Here is a 23,845-nt window from a genome sequence, read left to right as displayed (position 1 = left end):
ACTAAAAGAAAAAAAATGAAACTAAATGAAAAACAACACTCCCTTGATCCTACCATCTATACCATCCTTTCCCTGATATTTCTTTTCTACTTTCTTAATAACCATTTTTAAATGTTTTATTTTTTTCCATATTACATATAATTTCTAATATTCACTTCTTGACATTTTGCAATCCATATTCACTCTCTCCCCTTAATCTTAGCCCTCCCCAAGAAGGCAAGACATATGATATAGGTTATATAGATACTATCATATAATACATATTTCCATAGTCATGTTATGAAACAAGACATCTATTACTTACACTAGAGAAAAATTAGTGTAGGAAATAAAGAAAAGAATGATACGTTTCATTTTGCATTTGGACTCCATTTGCTTCTTCTATGGCAGTGGGTATCCTATTTTTTGTCAAGTCCCCTACATCTTTACCTGGCTTATAATAGTTGTCCTTCACAATTGATCCTTACACATTATTGTTGTTACTGTGTACAAAACTTTTTATCACTACATATAAGTCTTGCCTGGTTGGTTTTTTTTTGTTTGTTTGTTTTTGTTTTGTGATCATCTTGTCATTTCTTAGGGCACAATAGTATTCCATTACAAGAATATACCACAACTTGTTCAGGCATTCCCCAGTTGATGGACCATCCATAACCTTCTTGAGGAAGTATCAACAATGTGTGCTTCCACATTTTCTCCTCTGATACTCTGCTATCTGGCTTCTGACCCGAGTTTACTAAAACAGATCTTTCCAAATTTAACCACTGATATCTTAATTGCCAAACCTAATGGCCTTTTCTCAAACATCATCCTTCTTGACTTCCCCCAACTCCAATGCATCCTTTTCTTGTCTGACAAACTGGTTTTCCTAAAGCACAAGTTTCACAACATCATCCCATCCCCATCCTGCTCAATGAATTCCAGTCCTGTTTGACATCTTAAGCTTTTCATGACCTGGCCACTTCCTACCTTCCCATTCTTATACTTTACTCTCTTCCACATACTGTGTGATCCAGCTTCAAGTACTATGTACCATTGACTTTTTAATCTTGATGATGATATGAGGAATATAAGGGTTTTAGGGAGGACTTGCCACACTCGATGCCTGTCAGACCCTTTTCAGAGGTGGTCATCCACCTTTGGTATCCACCTGCCACCCAACTCTCACATGTGGCTACAAGAAACTACAGCATTCACAGCAGCTACATTCTTGCAAAATAATCTCTGAGGATGGACTAAACCAGGTCAAGGATAATTGACAGGCCTCAAATGCATTGGTGAGTTAGGATGAAATATGTGAAGACTTCCCCTGGTGAAACGGGAAGATGGGAATAATTCATTCCAACAGCTATGAAGGTGGCTGCAGAAGTCACTATGAAAGGCTTAGAACTTGGTCCAAAGAGGCCAGAGTCATCTGTTATATCCAGTCATCCTGGCTTTTGTCTTGCCACTGGACTTCAATGACTCTGGAAGAAGTGAGAATGATGACTATAATTCTAGCTCACTTAAATGCAATTCATTCACATGTTGAGACTTTACCCCGTGATGCCATTGGACCTCTTTGAAAATTGAAGGATGAACAACTCTATCATCCAGCTACCCTGGCTTACTTCAGTTTCTTGAATGCAACATTCCATCTTCCTATACCTTTGTGCTAACTATCCCTCATATCTGGGATACTCTGCCATCTGGCTTCCCTTTCCTATAAGACTCACCTCAAATCCCACTTTCTGCCAGAAGTCTTTCATAATCTATCTGTTCCTTTCCTCCTTCCCCACCACCACCACTCTTCTGCCTTTGCCTTGAATTACTTTTCCTTCTATTCATATCTTATTTGCATTTTGACTCCTCCATTAGGATGTGAGTGACATTTAGCAGGGAGAGTGATTTTGCCCTATACCTTTGCAATCCCAGCATTTACCACAGTAGCTGGCACATATTAAGGATTTACAGATGTTTGTCAAGTGACTGATTTACTTGACTGATTGATGAAGGCCTTTGGTATTTCACTTTAAAGATGAGCAAATATGGAAATTTAATAAATTGTATTTCCTTTCCTTATTCTCTCACTTCATTCAGCTAAATCTGTTCCTAATGCTAATCAATTGAAAAGAAATGTCTGTGTAGGATTTGTTTAGTCTGTGAAGGAAATGCTAAAATAATCATCTCCTAACTGGGAGAGAGGAATGCAAAAGTTTAAAACAAAAATAGAAATTCTAGTTGTAAAGCAAAAGAAGAAAAGTAAATCAGTAAAACAAGAAGCTCTTATGGTTTGCAGAGTAGAGGATATAAACCAATAAGGATGTATAATATAATGCTGACTTATGGCCATGAGATTGGACAATATGCCAACACAGAGTGTTGTGAAAATTTTGGTTTATGAAGAGAAACACAATCTTGAGTAGAGTTTGATGACTGTGACCTAATCACGACTTGTTTTTAAAGAATATGTTTTATCTGGCTTAGACACTTGCCTGAGGGAGTTAGCAGTAAAAGTACATGTAATTTAACCATTAATGCCTTGACTGTGTGGTCATCCCAAGTATGTGGCCAAACCCAGCTACTAGGTTTATTATCTATCTGCCTCAACTTACTTCTTTGTAAAGAGTGGATACCAATATGTTTTACACATATGTCATATATCATAACAGGAAGCCAAAGGGTTAATTAAATATCTTTATATCTATTTAAATTTTGATGCCCTTAAAGAAAATTAGTGTCATTTACCAATGACTCCCAAATAGAGTCCTCCTTTATTAAAAAAAATGTAATATAATATAATTCCACCATAATTTCATGACAGATTTTATAGATTGGTTTGGGAGGATTGTCAGAGCAGTGCTAGGTTTTGCTGCTACTAAGCCACCATCTTGGCTCCTCCACCCTCTGACAGATGTCATAGAGGTAATGCCTCCTCTCCTTCATGAAGTTAGATTAGCTTTTTTTAAAGGGTGTTGAAACTGTTCCTTAAATTTGAATTGACTAAGAAAATAGCTTCAGGACTTTGATATGGGTCTCTTGTCTCTTGGGGACAAAATAGCCAGAACCTGAGGGGCTGAAGTTCCTCCATGTAGTTTTCAAGATCTTAGAATAACAGCATGACTAAAACTACAAAACTGTATTCAGCCTTCTCAAATCTTTGCCTTGGATGAATATTCTTTCCCTTCTCTGAATACCTTTTCCCTTGCTATGGCTAAGTAAACTTCTTTTTGTTTACTCTCAGATGGATTCCAAGTATAAAGTTTCATTCCAGTTTGGGACTTAAACTACCAAGAGAACAGCCGATTTCAACAGATATAAAGAATGCAAAGAAACAGAACGATTTGTGGGATGTGATGAGGAATGAAAACAGCAGAATCAAAACACATCACAGGATCACATAATCTCAGTTGGAACAGAACACAGAAGCCATCTAGTGTACCTAGTATAACTGAGCCAGAATCCTCTCTACAGAATACTCAATGAGGAAACATCAAAACCTTGTTTTCTCTAGCACTGTGATGAGAGAGAGACAGAGACAAAGAGAGACAGAATCATATATTTATAAAATCAAGCAAAGGCCTTAAGTAGATGTGTATAAAAGTACATGCACTTAATGTCTATACATATATGTATGTTTATATAGCATGCTGTTTTGTGATATATGTATGTGTGTGTGCGTATATATATATGTATATATAGAGAGAGCCACATATCTATTTCTTTTTTCTCTATATATCCATGCATATTATTACACATAAATCTATAATATCCCTACTTTTTTTTAAACCCTGACTCTAGGTAGATAATAATTTCTTTTTTTAAAGATGAAGCTAAGACCCATTTAGACTTTCCCAATGTATCATAGGAAGGAAAGGGGCTGCTGAAGCTTCCCTTTTCCCTTCTCCCCAACCACTGACTTTATCATCTGCTCCATTTCCTCCTGTGATGAGAAAGAACTGTATTGATGCAAACTTTTCTTTGAGTTCCAGATCGATCCCCTAATGTAGCCCCGGCTTCTCCAGATGTGTCTATACATCCCGGGTCTTACCCCTGAGAGCTTTGAAACAATATAAATGAGATAGTTCACACTCCTCTATTAATGCTGTTTCCAATCATTTGGATTTTGACAAGCTAAAATCTATTTGTGGAGCTTTATTTGTTGAAAGAAGAATATCTGATTTTACTGGAGGTGTTAATAGAAATATTCTAGGATTAACATATAGGAAACACATACATGCCCTAGGTCCCCTTCTCCCTGCAGCTGTGACTATGATCCACCACCTCAAATGGAAAGGAATTATTTTATGCAGATCCAGAGGGAACCAAGGGATCAGCTAGCAAGGTCAATTATTTTTTTTGGTCACTACAGACATGGTTTAATAAACTTTCCCTTTTTATTTCCTAAAGTCAAATGTGAATGTTTATATGCAACTTCTGTTTCTTCGCAAATGATGCCTACCTTTCTGCAAGTATTTGAGTCCAAAGTTTGGGTGGGAGGGGGACAGGATGGGATGGAGAGAGCAGAGGAGGGAAAATACACATTATAATGAAAGTCAGTAAAACTGAGGTTTAGTCCCAGTGGGGATACTTTTAAAGTTGAGGTGCAACCACCATGGATTCTAGTCCCTGAAAAATCAGATGAGTTCAATAGAAACATGCAAAATGTCTTAGACTATTTTGTGGAGGTTATCTAACCTTTAGGAATTTCCCAGCTTGCCTTCTTTTTAATTTTTTAACATTAAACCGGTACCTTCCATCTTAGAATTGATACTAAGTATTGGTTGCAAAGCAGAAGAGCAGTAAGGGCTAGGCAGTTAGGGTTAAGTGACTTGCTGAGGGTCAAACAGTTAGGAAGGCTAGATTTGACCCCCAAGACCTCATATCTTGAGGTCTTGAAGTGGTGCACTTCATAAAGTGAGTCCTGACATCTAGAAGTTCAAATTAATGGAACCAATAATTATTTGTTACTGGCCAGGGCAAACTTTCATAATGAAAGTTGCACCAGACCGAAATTACGATGCAGTTTTTATAGGGTGCAAGAGAAAAAGCAAACAACTTTCATTAATGAGACATAACCTTGATGAAGCAAGCAAACCTTATTATCCAGAAGCTATAAACGTCAGTAGCATGGGGTCCAGTGTGGGAAGCCAATAAGAGAATAGATAAAAATCTGAGACTCCTCTTTTTGACCCCTTTTGTGATCCTTGTGATTTCTTCTTGAAAAGTATTATGGCCTTACTGAAAAGCTTTAAGTTCCTATCAAACCTGAATTTAAAGGGTTAACACTGTTAACACAGCAAGGAATGCTGCTGCCTGTTATAGCTAAGGCCAAGATACTCCCCAACTTGGCTTTCTGATAAAAACCTAGTCAAAATTCAGCCTTGGCCTTGGTCTATTCTGAAGCCAATGTTTTCTGTTTTGATGTGACATAATTTGTAACTTCTGCACATCTGCAAAGTTTCAGGGGGGTTCTTTTGTGTGAAATGATTCTTGAAATATATATATATATAACAAACTCCATGCTCCTGGAGCCAGAGCTGGAAGCATGAAGTAAAAGACATTTCCCTTGTCCTCTCCTTATTTCCTTATCAACTAAACTGTCCTTATCAGAGATGATAAAGAGATCTCTGCAGTCCAGGATATTCCATTTTATATCTTATCCTGGACTGGCTGTGTGAAAGGGAGTTATTTTCTCATGAATCCTGACTGTTGTTTTGGTTCTGAGCTGACTGACCTTCACAGAAAAGCTCATTTCTGATTTCTGCTTTCCCCAGGGAAAAACAGGTTTTCTGGTCAATGACTTGGTTTACTTCACTTCAATCCCCCCTTTTCTTGTGTGTGTGAATCAAACCCTTGACTCAATTTCGGTGCTATGGGAGGGTAGTGAGACTGCATCCTGTATCACTCCATAATGGTTGACATAGAAAGAACAGGCTCCTCCCAATGCCTCACAGAATCTATCCTGCTTGAAGAACAAGATGTGCAGCTGCCTTCTATTTGGAAGTACCATCTCAGTCAGGGAGGACAATGAATTTTCTAAGAATTAACAGACGTTTCTAATTCACTGAGGTCTAGATCAGTTTGCTGTGAGAGTGGAAATTTTGTCTGCCTTGAGCCAAGGCAATAGGGCCTAAGGCTGCACTACTTCCTACCCCCAACCCTATCAAGATCTCTATAAGAATGGGTGCTCTATGGCCAAACAAGACCAGGGAGGTGTTCATTAGTGTGTTTTCACTGTCTTTGGGGAAAGGCAAGGTGCAAACCAGGTACCTGGAGGGACTTTTCCAACACTAGACCTCCGGGGGATCAGTGTGAGGGGCTGTAATAATGCTGAAACAGTAAAGGGCAGAATTCACAAACAGGTGCCATTGCCCTGCAAGTCCCCAAGGGTGAAGATCTGCTCATGTCCCCTTTTACATTGAGTTTTGGCCTCAGTGTCTGTGATTAAGTCAACAGAGAGCATTGGGAAGGTGGGAGGAGCTCACAGATCCCTGGGTCCCAAAACCAATGTAATAAGGAGTGTTATGATTAAAATGGATATAGATGGATATAGATAAAAGTATTAATATTTTATTTATAGCTATGTTGGTAAATTTAAGAAAGACCATGCACCCGCTAATATCTAATTCAAATTGCCCGCCATTACCTTCTCCCACCTCGCTGCCTCGTACCAAAGAGAGCTTCCCAATCAAGTTCTCTCTATTTAAGCTACACTTTACATTGGCTCACATCACCACGTAAGACAGAAAACCCATTGAATCATGAGAAATTTGGTTCTCTCTCTGGGTGATGCCTCTATGTGACCACATTCAGGTGCCCAGGATTGGGGACTGCAGTGAGTAGGAGCAGTCAGTTTGGTTCCAGCAACGATGTCTCTATGTGCCCCAACAGGTGAGGGTGGCAGTTTCTTCACCACTGATCTCTTACAGTGAAATATAGCCAGAGATACGCAGGCTGCCAACCACCCTACCTAGGCTGGATTTCTTGCTAAGGTTTTGTCATTCTTGAGGCTTGTGCTGAGGGCAGAGTGCTGGGGGCTGGGTCTAGGGGGAGTCAGAGGAAGACTGGATTGTGAGCACAAGGCCAAGAGGAGAGGCAGGGCTGTCCTGGCAATGCAGCCCCCTTCTGGTGTGAGGGAAGTCCTGAAACTCCCTTTCTCTGTTGCATGACTTTAGGGTTTATCTGGTGCCATGGGGCAAATATCTCTTGTCCCCAGGCTGAACAGTGCAATGCACCAGTCATGTTGCAGTCAGCCTTGCCAAAATACAAGCATCAGTTCCTCGGTTGTGCTGCCCATCAGCCCTATAAGAGCCTGCAGGATCTCGCCAGCCCATTCCCAGGAGGCTTCATTGTCCTATCTCAATTCCCCCTCTACTAGTAACATGGAAAATGGCAGGGTGGAATTCCTGCAAGATACAGGGTCAAGCCTCACCCAGAATTTCAGGGGACCTCTCCCCTGGAGAACTCTGGATGAGGGGACAGTTTAAAGCAGTTAGGGACAGTTGATTCCTGAGGGTTGAAGTGAGAAGGTCACTCTGTTTGCTGAGCTCAGTTCTGGATAGCTTTGGTGGCCTGTGGCATTAGCCATTTTGGTTCTTCTTTGCAGTTTGCCTGTTTAGCTGAACTAGACCTTTCCTGCAATAGCATTTGTTACCATTTAGTTATTTTAGATATTAGAAGTGATAATTATAGGCTTTGAGGGCAAGCTAGCTATAAAGTCTGCCACTCCCTCCTGAGGGGGGAGGGGCTGTTTTTATCTGACAGTTCAGGGCTTCCCAGATCTTATCCAAATCCTTCAAACCCCTTCCTCTCTTATCAGTAAAACTTCATCTTTAAGGTAGCTGTGCCTGGCTATTATTTTGAGAATACTCACATCCTCCATAAAGCTTGGTTACGTTCAGTTGTAGCCCAAGTCAGATCCTCATTCTGTCCCTGATAGCTACTAGACATCAAGCTTCTCCTATTGTTCCTAGTCAAACTTGCGGGGAAATAAGTTGAGAAAGTAAACATCTTAAGGAGAAAGCTTTGCCTGGCCTTCCCAGAATTTACCTGATCAACCTCCATTTCCAACTGATTCCAACTACTTGGTGGGAGGGGTGAGAGTAAAGGAGTACCTACCCCTCCCTGCTCACTCAAGCCTATGTGTGTGGGAGGAGTGTGTCCTGCAGGTTTCTGGTTTCTGGCCAAGACTTCAGCTTCCCAAATATCTCTGTTAAGATGAACATAACACAGTCAAACCTTTGACTCAGTGTCCGTTAAGGGTATATAGTGGAAGCAAAGGAATTTTCCTGTCTATAGTTTGCCTGAAAAACTTCTACACTATGGGGGTACAATGTCCTAGGCTATCCCCCCTCCTCCAGATATCTAAGGGAAAAGGGGTGATGGTTTCAGTCTTCTCTAGCTTCTTCATAGCTGATAAGGGGTGCAGAATCCCTGGGAGGAAGAGGAAGGGGCTGTGGGCACAGGGTCTGCAGGTGCCTGTCCACAGGGAATGCTCGATCCTGAAGGCTAGGAGACCTGAAGGGCCTGTCCATAGACTGTTTCCTATGACTGGCTGACAGGTCACAAGGGGAAGTATCAGTTTCTAAGGCAGAAGTATAGAAAGCAGGACAGCACCAGATACAAACAGAGAAAATTAGTATAATAGAAATTGTTATTAAACATTAACATGTGGGTATCTTAACCAACAGACTTCATTTCCAGAAAACATTCCCTGACAGGAAATGATTATTTTAGGAAATTTTATTCTGGAGTTGTTTGCAGAGTTGATGTATGATGTTTCTGTTAAAGAATATTCTTTTGCAAAGCCCACATTTACATAGCAGCTATAACCACCTGAGTAACAATATTTCAGAGATGAATTTCTTTACCCCAGATCCTGGAAATCCAGAAAGCTTTGGGTTATTTTTCCAAACTCAAGATCTAAACTTCAATCCTGGTAAATCAAGGCTGCACATACCAGCCATTTATCAATAACTCTACCTAGTTCTCAAAGTATATTCCCTAAAAAAATGACAATTTTCAATTTTTAACCCAATAGGTTGTTTGGGGAAATGAAAGCTTTTATTTTTATTCAATTTGTATTATGTATGTACTATGGGAATTTGACACAAAAGAGAAGGCAGACAGGGAAAACACTTCCTCACAGGCCAAAGCTGTCACTGACTCATGCCATCATTACGTCACTCAAGGATTTGCAGCCTAGATGGTCAGAAAAGGTCCAGTCCAAGTTGAACCCTGGATTCCCTCTCTTATCACAGGACATTCTCTGTCTTTTGCATACTTCATCACCATTAGATCCCAGAAGCCTTCTTTTTCCTTAAAAGACAAGTCTTATCCATTACAGGTCAGAAAAATTCTGCTTATCAGCAGTCTAGAAACAAATTTCCATATCCTCAAAGAAAGGCTGATCACTCAGTTATTCTTATATATCTTGGCGAGAAGGAACAGGAGTGCTGAATTGAGTAGCTCTATAGTAAATATAAATCAGGGCTGTATCATCTCCTGGTCCTAGGCCTAAAACAAGGCCAAACAGGAATCTCTTCAGGGTAACCTTCCAGAGAAATTCCAGAATCATTTGTGATTTTCTAAAACCACATACATCAATTTTAGAAATATCCCTGAGTCAAAGATCCAATTATAAGAGCAGAACATCTATCTGTTGTTTCACCTCCCCTTTCACTCTCTCCCTTTCTCTTCACAAATCTGCATATGCAAGCTTTATTGACTCCAGATCAAAGTTCCTTCTCCTTCTGCATTCAAACACAATATACCCCTTCATCTTTGATTTACTTTTACCATCTTTCAGTAACCAGTGAGATTACTATAATTTAAAATATTTCATGTATCAAATCCTTCAGAATAAATCATTGTCAGTGGATTTTAGTTTGAATTCCACAACCTCCAAATAACTTTGATTAAAGTTCTTTAGCAACTTTTCAGTGTTTAAACAAGCTGAAGTTCAAAGCATTTACCCTCACTCCTTTCAACCCATCTGTTTAAAACAGAATAAAATCTCCAGTTTAGTTTCCATTTACCTCAGAACATTGCTACATACAGGATTAAATTCCTTCAACATTATTCTGATTTATCATATGTTGCATCTATTTCACACTAGAATTCACACCTATTATTTCCTTATTCATTACTCTTATTTATTCTGGTGTCTCCTCTTTACCATTATTGCAAATTGAGATAAGGTACTATACTTAAAAAAAAAAACAACAAAATAAAAACAAAAAATAAACACTACTTTATTTCAGGGCTGGTCAAATTTTCCTTGTTAAGGGCATATAGTTTGCAAATCATATATTCTTAACCTATTCAGGTGGAAAACTTAAAATGCATACATATTTTGTATTCACTCAGCATTACTTTCTAGCAATTTGTGTCTGAATACATGTTAATCTCTAGATCACAATTCCTTCTTATACATTGTACACATTTTAAAAAACAATTCATACAACCTTAGTCAAATACAACACTATTTAGAAATTCCCACTTTTGCAAAATACCAAATTCTTAGTACTTATATTAAATCCCATACATAGATTAACAACTAAAAAAAAAAAAACAAACTTCTGAGTTACGTGATCACTCGTTGCTAGCACATACATTAAAATAACATCTCATTGAATTAAAAAAATCCCAAGTTTAATAGCCAGAATAAGTTCTGTTCCTCAACATTACAACTTTTTCTGAATGATTTTTATATCTGTGAAGTAGATAGTACAATTTCTGTCCTTATAGAAAAAAAAATCCTTCTCTGTGTCAGGCTGGCTATTAATCATATTGAGCCAATTCTCACCTTCACTGAAACCATTATGCATTGCAAGGTTTAGCAAAACAAACCTCTAACCATGCGTATTTTGTGCTTAATAAAATTTGGCTAACATTTCAAATTAACTGACAATCATTTATCACAATAAATGAAATGACATTGTACCATATCAAAATCATTAACACACCTCCAAAGTTGCATTAACAACCCTTAAATTTAAATCTTAAGTGAAAAATGCCTCAAAGTGGCATTAAATCTCCCTTTTCTGCACTGAATTTTTCTCTTTTTCTCTTCCTTGGGACCCAAGAAAGAAAGAGGAAAAATCATTGAACAGGTATTTCCTTATGTCTTCTGCTGAGGACTTTGGACTGTGGGAAGGAACTTTTAAATCCCCTTGCCCTCCTACTCACATTTTCTCCCTTTGCTTGGAAATCTGCTGTTAGAGCAGACACAACTTCTCCTGTGTAGCCTGCCCAGCCTCTATGAAAGAAATTCCCCTTTGTGAAACTGCATCTAAAACTCTTTTTACCCCTTCCTTAATTTAATCTTACACCCAGCCACACAAAAACAACAAGGGATTCTGATATTTCCAGTTGTAAAGGTCTATGGAAGGAAAAGGGCATAGACCAAGAATGGCTGTAAGTCCTCACCCATTCCAGGTCCTACCTGATATAAGGGCAGTTGGGAGTTCACTGCTGTTTTCCCATCAGCCTGACTTAAATCCTGGGTATAATGATAAGGGGTGCCCTGTTGGGTATGAGATGGGTGAGTTATGGGAGGGGCCCATATTTGGAGAGGGTGAGGTACAGAGGGCTTGATGGGGGCCCTGATGGTGAAGACAGAGGGTCTGCAGAAGGGGATGAGGAAAGTGGGGAGTATGCAGGGAAAGGTGGAGAGGATGCAGGGATATGGGTTCCTTATTGACATTGGGGTTGGCTTCCTCAGGGTCTTCTTGGAGCACAGGAGGAGGATTGCTCTTTTCTCCTCCAGGAGGCCTGCTTTTATCTCCTTGGAAGAGTGAGTTGGATAGCAAAGCAGCCTCTGTTTTAGCAGAGTAATTTTGTCCAGCAAAGAAAGTCTTCAATTTCTTTGGGGTATCAGTAAGAAAATCAATCCAATATCAATGTTGGGGATCTGAGTAGCATGGCCTGGTGTCCCATACACCTTTCTCTGGACCATGTAGGCTATGGAGAGATCTGCATTCTCCTCCCAGAGCCATTCAACCTCAAATGTGGGCCACTCCAACTCACACAAGGTGTGGAGCCTACCAGGGGAAACTTGATTTCCATAATCAGCTGCTGCCTTTTTAAACAGCTGAAAATTCTTAAGAATACATGTTAGTGGGATCTGAGAGTCTGATGATGAGGATTGACCCATTATAGTAAACCACACCAAAACAAGAATCCAACAGAAATCCACAAGACACACATTTAATTATACACTCATACACCTGAGCCTTATGGCAACCTGAAGTTCCAAGAGATGTCTCAACTCAGAACCTAAGCTATGGGCTTAAAGCTATGTCTGGAAGCCAACCAGCTTTTACTGGATCCAGATTTCCAGAACTGCACCCTATGGCAAACAGAGCCTTGGACAATTAAGGAAAATGTTCAGGGTGGAGAGATGGTGGCTTGTTCATGGAAGTTGGGGCCAGAGTCACTGGATCAAAGAGTACTTGGTGGGGAGTCATGTATACCTCAAAAGAAAATTGAGTAAGAGTGGGGAAAGTTGCTGATGGGCTCTCAAAAGACCCAAAGGTATATTCTAGGTCATTTTAATAATTCCATCAAATATTGTTTGGGCCACAGTATCCATATCACTGTACTCTACTCATAGAGAACTAATTTTCCAGGAAGAATGATTAGACAACCTTGGCTTGGGAAGGCAGCTATCCTTTAACTTTTCTCTTCAGCTTCCCTCCCAAGCATCTTTTTTCCCAGTTGTACATCCAAGATGGTACCCCTTTTCTCCTGAGTACCTTCTCCAGGTTTAATAGATTGTTTCAGCAATTTGTATGGCCAAAAAATTAATCATTCCATGATCCATCCTCTGGGAATAACTTGCTCCAAAGTTAATTAGGCTTATCATTTGCCAACACACATGCTGTCCATCAACAGATTCATATTTAGAACTTTTCCTGCTTTAAAGAAATGGCCGGGGTGGGTGGGGCAGCTGGGTAGCTAAGTGGATTGAGAGCCAGGTCTAGAGACAGGAGGTCCTAGGATCAAATCTGGCCTCAGACACTTCCCAGCTATGTGACCCTGGGCAAGTCACTTGACCCTCATTGCCTACCCTTACCACTCTTCTGCCTTAGAGCCAATACACAGTAAGGGTTTTATTAAATAAACAATCAAACAAACAAACAAACAAATAAAGAAATAAAAATAAAGAAATGGCCAGGGGTTGTGCTTCATCAACCCAACCTCTTGATAGGAGTTCTCTTCAATGCCTTAATTGAGCATCAAAATAAACCTCATTGTGAATTTTAAATTGATTTTTAGACATATAATTTACACAAAATAAACCTCCATCAGTTGTCTGATATTAAGATTTATTCATATTAGTAATTTCTATGATTTAATGTTGGAATAGCATTCAAGGTACATACAAAGTAAATGCTGCCTCAGCCTCTAGTCTCCTAGATCATTTTGGGAGCAGCTAAGGGAAATTTAGCCTTTTGCTATTTGAAGACACAATACTTATTTCTCTCCCTGCAGGAGTTGGTGATTTCAGCGTGTGGGAGTTCTCTGGGAATCCAGTATATTTCTGCTATTACGATTATTTTGCAGCAAATGATCCCACTTCAATTCAAATAGTACTTTTCAGCCTTGAAGAACCTTATGTGATCCAGTTAAATCAAGTGATTTTCTGGCTAAGTTTCCTAAAGTCACTTGTCCCTGTGGAAGAACCCATAGGTAAGCCATAGATAATGCACATGCATGTGAATGTTTCTTTGACAGATGATAAGAATGTTGTGGTTTCCTCTATGATGTTGAGTTCTGTTTTTTTCTCTCCCCATGTGTGTCTCCTACTGTTCATGATTCCCAAAGGCATTGAGCATACTTGTATTTCCAGATAGCATTTCATGAATCTTATCAGGAGGTTGAACTGACAGTTGTATACTTCTGCATCTCTCTCTATGTTCAACTTTTCTAAACCCATGTACACTTTGTGCTGAATTTCTGATAAAATTGTTTTGTTCTTCTAATTGTTAAAAAGCAATAGAATAGGGGGCAGCTGGGCAGCTCAGTGGATTGAGAGCCAGGCCTAGAGACGGGAGGTCCTAGGTTCAAATCTGGCCTCAGACACTTCCCAGCTGTGTTACCCTGGGCAAGTCACTTGACCCCCATTGCCTACCTTTACCACTCTTCCACCTATGAGTCAATGCACAGAAGTTAAGGGTTTAAAAATTAAAAAAAAAAAGCAATAGAATGGTGCAATTTATTTTTTGTGCATTTTTAAAACCACTTCTCAGTTCCTATTTTAAACACTAAATTAATAATTGACTGTTTCTCATTGTCAATTGGATCAAATTAGGTGGTCAATTTTTGTAACCATGAAGCTATTTTTTCTATTTTGTAGAAGTCAAAAAGGTCTACTTTGGGACCCATTTTAAATTTTCTCAAAGTAGAAAATCCACTGGAATCATAGGAATCCCAGGCAGTGATATTAAAAGTAATCCTTGCTGCCAATTTTTTGTTGTGCAGTCAATTTCAGTCATGTCCAATTTCTTGTGATCCCATTTGGGGTTTTCATGGTGAAGGTATTGGAGTGGTTTGCCATTTCCTTCTCTAGCTCATTTCATATATGAGGAAATCAAGGCAAACAGGGTTAAGAGACCAGATGTGATCTTATAAAAATGAGTCTTTCTGACTTCAGACCCAGTACTTTCTCCACTGCCCCAGCTACCCTTGCTGCGAGTATCAGGTCCCCAATTTATGAGCCAAAGGCCTTGGATTTCCTACCACCAGGGGGCAATGCTCCATTTCAGAATTTCTCTTTGCAAAATAGATTGAAATATGATCAAATTACGTTTTAAAGTAGAGGTAATGTATCATCTGTCAAGGTCTACTGACCAATTGAGAAAAGGGTTACCTAAATTTTTTAAATCTATCTTATTCCATTTTTCTGCATCTTCTTTACAAATTTAGATCTGAGATCATAAAACTTCATGTAGGGAATATAACGAATAAAAAAAGATGAATATCACTTTTATTACATGGAGAGAAGAGGAACAAAATGAAATGGACAAGAAATACAAAAATCACAGAAAGACCAATAGAGATACACTTATGCAGACATAATTTGGAAAAGAGATAGAAATAACTACATGGAGAGGAGAAAATTCTGTAGAGCAACATCTCCATCTTAAGGCTATTTAGGATATTCTTCTAAAGGCTTTTCCTTAATGCTTCATATTTATTGACTATCCACTTCATAATAACTCCTTGTTTATTGAGTCTTAAAGTTTGCAAAGTGTTTTCTTTTAGAATCTTATATTGATTTTTTGGTCTTTATCTCAATGACTAAATGGAATTAAATTCTAGGCCAAATGAGAGCTAAGAATTGCCATATTTTCCAACCTATCTAATGAAATCAAAATAACAAAAGTGATTTTTTTCTTCAATTTCATCATAGAAAAATAAAAAAGCAAACAAATTTGAGAGTAGTGACCAATTCAACAAAATAAATTGTCTCAAATTTGTTACTGAGGAGATGAATTGGAATGAAAATTCCCTTATTCCTTCATCTAACTAGAGAACTATTCCATCCCATTCTTGCAAAAAATAATAAGAAAACCTTCATTGTTTCTTCATTGTTTGTGTAAGTACTATACAATTACATTCATACAAAAGTATGAATATTGTAGACCATTTATCATCATTGCCATTTCTGAAGTATTATGGGGAACCCAAGAACTTTTTGTAGATTTTTTTTTGTTTTTTTTTGTTTTGTTTTGAAACCCTTGTACTTCAGTGTATTGTCTCATAGGTGGAAGATTGGTAAGGGTGGGCAATGGGGGTCAAGTGACTTGCCCAGGGTCACACAGCTGGGAAGTGGCTGAGGCCGGGTTTGAACCTAGGACCTCCCGTCTCTAGGCCTGACTCTCAATCCACTGAGCTACCCAGCTGCCCCTGTAGATTTTTTAAAAGGGTTCATCATTGGTGGTTATATCTCCTCTTTAAAGCTAGAGAGATACTAGAATTAGATTCATCAGTGTTGCCACCATGTCCAGGGTGATGTCAAAATTCTTAAAAGGTTTCTAGAGATAATTTTAGGAAGTCCTTTTGAAATCTTTGAGGTCCACAAATATAATTATAAATGTTCAACACATGGGAAAATCTGGAGTATTATTTTTTTAAATATTTTATTATTTTAGAAACATTTTCCATGGTTACATGATTCTTGTTTTTACTTTCCCCTTCACCCCCCTTCAACCTCCCCCATATGCAATGTGCATTTACAATGGTTTTAACATGTGTGATCAATCAAGACTTATTTACATATTATTGATAGTTATATTGGTGTGGTCCTTTAGTGTCTATATCCCCAACCATGCCCGCATCAACCCATGTATTCAAGCGATTGTCTTTCTTCTGTGTTACTACTCCTGCAGTTCTTCCTCTGAATGTGGGTAGCATTCTTTTCCATAAATCCCTCAGAATTGTCCTAGGTCATTGCATTGCTGCCAGTACAGAAGTTCATTACATTCAATTTTATCACAGTGTATCAGTCTCTGTATACAATGTTCTTCTCGCTCTGCTCCTTTCACTATGCATCAATTCCTGGAGGTCTTTCCAGTTCACATGGAATTCCCCCAGTTTATTATTCCTTTGAACACAATAGTATTCCATCACCAGCATACACCACAATTTGTTCAGCCATTCCCCAATTAAAGGGCATACCCTCGCTTTCCAGTTTTTTGCCACCACCAAGAATGCAGCTATGAGTATTTTTGTACAAGTCTGTTTATTTCTGATCTCTTTGGGGGACAAACCCAGCAGTGATATGGCTGGATCAAAGGGCAGGCATTCTTTTATCGCTCTTTGGGCATAATTCCAAATTGCTATCCAGAATGGTTGGATCAGTTCACAACTCCACCAGCAATGCATTAATGTCCCAATTTTGCCACATCCCCTCCAATATTCATTACTCTCCCCTGCTATATTTTAGCCAATCTGCAAGGTGTGAGGTGATATCTCAGAGTTGTTTTGATTTGCATTTCTCTGATTATTAGAGATTTAGAACACTTTCTCATCTGCTTATTGATATTTTTGATTTCTTTATCTGAAAATTGCTTATTCATGTCCCATTAATCAATTGGGGAATGTCATGATTTTTTATACAATTGACTTAGCTTCTTGTATATTTGAGTAATTAGACCTCTGTCAGAGTTTTTTGTTATAAAGATATTTTCCCAGTTTGTTGTTTCCCTTCTGATTTTGGTTGCATTGTTTTTGTTTGTACAAAACCTTTTTAATTTAATATCATCAAAATTATTTATTTTACATTTTGTAATTTTTTTCTAACTCTTGCTTGGTTTTAAAATCTTCACTTTCCCATAGATCTGATAGGTAAACTATTGTATGTTCATCTAATTTTCTTATAGATTCCTTCTTTATATTCAAGTCATTCATCGATTCTGTATTTATCTTGGTGTAGGGTGTGAGATGTTGATCTAAACATAATCTCTCCCATATTGATTTCCAAATTTCCCAACAGTTTTTGTCAAATAGTGGATTTTTGTCCCAAAAGTTGGGTTCTTTGGGTTTATCATACACTGTCTTGCTGACATCACTTACCCCAAGTCTATTCCACTTATCCTCCCTTCTGTCTCTTAGCCAGTACCATATCATTTTGATGACCACAGCTTTATAATATAGTTTAATATCCAGTACTGCTAGGCCACCTTCCTTCATGTTTTTTTCATTATTTCCCTTCACATTCTTGATCTTTTGTTCTTCCAAATGAACTTTGTTATAGTTTTTTCTAATTCAGTGAAAAAGGTTTTTGGTAGTTTGATAGGTATGGCAATAAATAGGTAAATTAATTTGGGTAGAATAGTCATTTTTATTATGTTAGCTCATTCTACCCATGAGCAATCAATGTTTTTCCAATTGTTTAGATCTAGTTTTAATTGTCTGGAAAGTGTTTTGTAATTGTGTTCATATAATTCCTGTGTTTGTTTTGGTAGACAGATTCCTAAGTATTTTATATTGTCTAGGGTGATTTTAAATGGTGTTTCTCTTTCTACCTCTTGCTGTTGTGATGTGTTGGAGATATATAGAAATTCTGATGATTTATGTGCATTTATTTTGTATCCTGCAACTTTGCTAAAGTTGTTGATTATTTCTACAAGCTTCTTAGTTGGTTCTCTAGGATTTTTTAAGTAGACCATCATATCATCTGCAAACAGTGATAGCTTAGTCTCATCATTGCCTATTTTAATACTTTCAATTTCTTTTTCTTCTCTAATTGCTACTGCTAGTGTTTCTAGTACAATGTTAAATAATAGAGGTGATAGTGGGCATCCTTATTTCATGCCTGATCTTATTGGGAAGGCTTCTAATTTATCCCCATTGCATATGGTGCTTGTTGATGGTTTTAGATATATACTGTTTATTATTTTTAGGACAGGTCCTTCTATTCCTATATTTTCTACTGTTTTCAATAGGAATGGATGTTGTATTTTGTCAAAGGCTTTTTCAGCATCTATTGAGATTTGTGGTTTTTGTTGGTTTGCTTGTTGATTATGGTCAATTATGTGAATGGTTTTCCTGATATTGAACCATCCTTGCATTCATGGTATAAATCCCACCTGATCATAATGAATAACCCTCGTGATCACTTGCTGGAGTCTCTTTGCTAGTGTTCTATTTAAGATTTTTGCATCTATGTTCATTAAGGAGATTGGTCTTTAGTTTTCTTTCTCTGTTTTTGATCTGCCTGGGTTTGGCATCATTACCATATTTGTATCATAAAAGAAATTTGGTAGAATTCCTTCTTTACTTATTATGTCAAATAGTTTGTATAGTATTGGAATTAGTTGTTATTTGAAGGTTTTTTTTTAATTTTAAACCCTTAATTTCTGTGTATTGACTTATAGGTGGAAGATTGGTAAGGGTAGGCAATGGGGGTCAAGTGACTTGCCCAGGATCACACAGCTGGGAAGTGTCTGAGGCCGGATTTGAACCTAGGACCTCCTGTCTCTAGGCCTGGCTCTCAATCCACTGAGCTAGCTTCCCCTTATTTGAAGGTTTGATAGAATTGACTTGTGAATCCATCTGGTCCTGAGGATTTTTTATTAGGGAGTTCTTTGATGGCTTGTTCAATTTCTTTTTCTGATATGGGATTATTTAAGTATTCTATTTCTTCTACTGTTAATCTAAGCAATTTATATTTTTGTAAATATTCATCCATCTCACCTAGATTGCTATATTTATTGCCATATAATTGCGCAAAATAGTTTTTAATGATTGCCTTGATTTCCTCTTCATTAGAGGTGCAGTTTCCCTTTTCATCTTTGATACTGTCAATTTGGTGTTCTTTCCTTTTTTTAATTAGATTAACCAGTACTTTGTGTATTTTATCTGTTTTTTCAAAGTACTAGCTTCTAGTCTTATTTATTAATTTAATAGTTCTTTTACTTTCTATTTTATTGATTTCTCCTTTAATTTTTATAATCTCCAATCTGGTGTTTAGCTGTATTAGAGGGAGATACATAGGTATTTTATAGATATATATTCAAAGTGTGGCCGCCAGGAATCAATAACTCAGATTGATTCCATAATTAAAATAGACCCAAGTCAGGATTGAGTTTAAGGTAGTTTATTTATAATTAGGAAAGTAAAAGGTAGGGAAATAGAGAGAGGGAGAGGCTAGTCCAAGCCTGCAGAGGCCTGGACCGAGAGAGAGGGTTAAAAGGCTGATTAAACTAGGCTACAAGGCACAAGGCCTTAGCAATCAGAGAGGTAAAAGCCTACTTAAGGTATTGTTTGGAAAACGCCAAGGTAGGCCAAGGAAGTCAGCCTAACTTACCCACATGATCATTCAGAGTGGAAGCAGTCTGAGGTCTCAGCCGAGAACCTTCAGCACCAAGTTCAAAGCAGGAACTGCCTCAACAGGAAGTAACCAACATACTTGAAGAGATAGTGTCTCTTGTCACTTCCTGTGGGTCCACCTCTAATTCAAGTGGACAAATGGCAGCCTCTACACTGATTTGGACTGCCCAAAGGGCAGTCTCTTGTTCTTGATTTGTTACTTATTGTCACGTGTGTAACTCATCTCCCCTCCCAATAAGGGGGGTGGGGATGATATCATCTAGGGTAAGTAGAGTTTTGACTATGAATGGGCTAGAGCTAATTCCATTTACACAGCTGGGGATTTTTAATTTGTTCCCTTTCTAGTTTTTTTAATTTGCATGCCCAGTTCATTAATCTTTGCCTTCTCTAATTTGTTAATATATGCATTCAAGGATATAAATTTCCCCAAGTACTGCCTTAGCTGCCTCCCACATAGTTTGGCAGGATGTTTCATCATTTTCATTCTCTTCAATGAAATTATTGATTGTGACTATGATTTCTTCTTTAACTAACTGGTTTTGGAGAATCATATTATTTAATTTCCAATTAGTTTTTGATTTGCCTGTCCATCTGCCCTTATTAATTATTATTTTTATTGCATTATGATCTCAGAAGATTATATCTATTATTTCTGTACTTTTGCATTTGTTTGCAATGTTTCTATTCCCTATTACATGGTCAATCTTTGTGAATGGACCATGTGCAGCTAAAAAGAAGGCGTATTCCTTTTTGTCCCTATTTATTTTTCTCCACATATCTATTAAATCTAATTTTTCTAGAATTTCATTTACCTCTCTTATCACTTTCTTATTTATTTTTTTGGTTTGATTTATCTAGATCTGAAAGAGGAATATTTAGATCTCCCACTATTGTGGTTTTACTATCTATTTCCTTCTTGAGCTCTGCCAGTTTCTCCTTTATGAATTTGGATGCTATGCCACTTGGTGCATACATATTGAGCAGTGTTATTTCCTCATTGTTTATACTGCCTTTAACCAGGATGTAATGACCTTCCCTGTCTTTTTTAATCATATCTATTTTTACTTTGGCTTTGTCAGAGTTCACAATTGCCACTCCTGCCTTCTTTTTTTCATTTGAAGCCCAAAAGATTTTGCTCCAGCCCTTCACCTTAAACCTGTGTATGTCCACCCACCTTATATGTGTTTCTTGTAGACAACATATGGTAGGCTTTTGGTTTCTAATCCACTCTGCTATTTGCTTCCTTTTTATGGGTGAGTTCATCCCATTCACATTCAGAGTTATAATTATCAGTTGTGTATTCCCCAACATTTTGGTATCCTCTCCTAGTTCTATCCCTCCTTCTTACACTATTTCCTTTTAAAACAGTGGTTTGCTTTAAGCCAGTAACCCTTGTCCCCTCCCTTTATTTACTTCCCTTTTGAACCCCTCCCTTATTATTCCCCTCTTTTTATTTTTTAAGGCCTAATGAATTTCCTCCAACCTCTCCTCCCCTCCCTTTTTTGACCTCCCCATTCCCCTGCTCCCCTTGGTTAATCCCTTCTGATTTTCTCAGTAGGGTTAGATAGAATTCTATATGACAATGGATATAGCTACTCTTCCCTCTCCATATGGGAATACAAATAATTCAATCTTATTGAAGTCCTTAAAGGGATAAATTTAAGAATAAGAACTTTTTTCTTTCCCCTCTGTTTCTTATTTACCTTTTCATGTTTCTCTTGGTTTTTGTGATTGGATATCAAACTTTCCATTTAGTCCTGGTCTTTTCTGTGCAAATACTTAGAAATCTTCTATCCTGTTGAATGCCCATACTTTCCCCTGGAATTATATAGTCAGTTTTGATGGGTAGGTGATCCTTGGTTGTAGACACAGTTCTCTTGCCTTTCTGAATATCATATTCTAAGGCTTGTGGTCTTTTAGTGTAGAGGCTGCCAGATCCTGTGTGATCCTGATTGGTGACCCTTGATATCTGAATTGTCTCTTTCTGGCTTCTTGTAATATTTTTCTTTTACTTGGAAGCTCTTGAATTTGGCTACTATATTTCTGAGGGTTATCTTTTCAGGGTCTAGTGTAGAGGGTGATTTATGGATCCTTTCAATTTCTATATTGCCCTCTTGTTGTAGTACTTCAGGTCAGTTTTGTGAATGATTTCTTTTAGTATAGAGTCCAAATTTATATTAATTTCTGCTTTTTCAAAAAGACCAATGATTCTCAGATTGTCTCTTCTAGACCTGTTTTCTTGATCTGTCAATTTCTCAGTGAGGTATTTCATTATTCCTTCTATTTTATCAGTCTTTTGACTTTGCTTTATTTGTTCTTGCTGTCTTTAGAGATCATTGGCTTCTAATTGCCCAATTCTAGCCTTTAGAGACTGGTTTTACTTTTCAATCTCTTCCATCTGGTTCTTCAAGGCTTCTAGCTGGTCATTTCTGGTCTTCAATTTGCTTATCAATCCATTTGATTTCTGAGCCTCACTTTCCAATTGCGAAATTCTGCCTTTTAAACTGTTATTTTCTTGCCAGATCTCTTCCATCTTTCTCATGATCTCAGATTTGAACTCTTCAAGACCTTGTAACCCATTTTCATTTTTTTGGGACGGTTTGGATGTCTTTAATTATTTGTCCTCCTCTGATTTTTGGGTTTTTTTCTGTGCAGAAGTTATCAAGTGTTTGAGTTTTTTCTTGATCTTCTTGTTTATTTCTTGATTGGCCTTGATTGGCATCATTATATTTTATCTGCCAGAAGGCTGAGTAAGGCAATCTGATTCTCTTTATATGTAGTTAGGGAGCAGTTTTTTTTGCCTGAGGCTACTTTGTGAGTCTCTTGGCTTCTCTGGGGACCCTCCTGGGGTCTCTGGTCTACCTGATTTCAGGGTTGAGCCCCCCGATTTCCTAGGCAGGTGCCCAGAGCTTGGGACTTGGCCCACACTTGCTCCTCCACCTGAGATTTTCCCCTGAGTCTGAGCATGCTGGGCACTGCTGTTTTTCTCTCTCAACCCCACTCCAGTGTCCAAGGTCTTAGTTTTCCATCCTCCTGGGGACTCTGGTTGAGCTGTTTTCAGGGTTGAGCCCCTGTGTTCCTAGCCAGCTGCCCAAAGCCCAGAACTTGGCCCTTGTTTGCTCATCTACATTGGGTTTTCCCCTGAGTCTGAGCACACTAGGTGCTGCTGCTGCCTCTCTCAGCCCCACTCCCATGTTCAAGGTCTGAGTTTTACAGCCACCTGGGGTCTCAGGTCTTGCTGATCTCAGAAGCAAGCTCCTAGTGGTGCCACTTAGCTGCCAAGGAGCTAGATTTGTGCCCCCACTGGCTCTAACACTGGAGCCCAACATCTGACTCTGGTACTATTGGTGGGGCAGGGGAGGGGTGATATCAGAAATTAAAATTAATGCCTTTCACTATGTATTTAGCTAGAGACATTAAAATATTTTAAGATGTTAAATATTTATTTGAAATTAAATTAAATTAAGATATTAATTTAAATTTTAAATTTTAAAAGACTATTATAATCAGTTATGAGTAGTCAGGTGAACCAGTAGATAGACCATTAGACTTAGAATCATGAAGACTCCTCTTCCTGAGTTTAAATTTGGCCTCAAGCCCTGCTAACCTGGTTTTACCATAGGCAAGTCATATAACCCTGTGTGCCTTAGTTTCTTCATCTGTAAAATGAGCTGGAGAAGGTTGGTAAATTACCAAGATGACTCCCAAAAGTGTCAGACACAGGTCTGAGATGACTAATCAACATGAAAAGCATTTATATGTAAAGCACATGAAGAATATGTGTATACTGGATTATCTCTATAGTTAAGAGTCAGAAAGCCTTTTATATTTTGTCTAGTCATACATCTTCATTTTCCAGGTGGAAAAACTGAGGTCTGGAAATCATAAGAGTGTGGCCTCAGACACTTCTAGTTGTGTGACCCTGGACAAGTCACTTAACCCCAATTACCTACATACCTTACTGCTCTTCAGCCTTGGAACCAGTACACAGTATGGATTCTAAAAAAGAAGGTAAAGATTA

General features: G+C 38.2%; 1 protein-coding gene across 1 annotated transcript in view; it reads right to left on the bottom strand.

The window, feature by feature from the left end:
• Nucleotides 1-8,369: 8,369 nt before the first annotated feature.
• Nucleotides 8,370-23,845, bottom strand: part of LOC123250639 (procathepsin L-like) — a 22,700-nt gene continuing 7,224 nt past the window's right edge. The window contains exons 7-8 of the mRNA XM_044679808.1: nucleotides 11,413-11,609; nucleotides 8,370-8,566 (exon numbers count right to left, since the gene is read on the bottom strand). Coding sequence (XP_044535743.1) covers nucleotides 8,370-8,566; nucleotides 11,413-11,609 — 394 coding nt within the window. The remainder of the gene's footprint in view (nucleotides 8,567-11,412; nucleotides 11,610-23,845) is intronic.

This window comes from Gracilinanus agilis, chromosome 1 (genome assembly GCF_016433145.1).
Source record: "Gracilinanus agilis isolate LMUSP501 chromosome 1, AgileGrace, whole genome shotgun sequence".
In the NCBI taxonomy this organism is placed as follows: Eukaryota; Metazoa; Chordata; class Mammalia; order Didelphimorphia; family Didelphidae; genus Gracilinanus; species Gracilinanus agilis.
The sequence above is the reverse complement of the archived record's forward strand: the minus strand, read 5'-3'. Positions and strand labels throughout refer to the sequence as shown.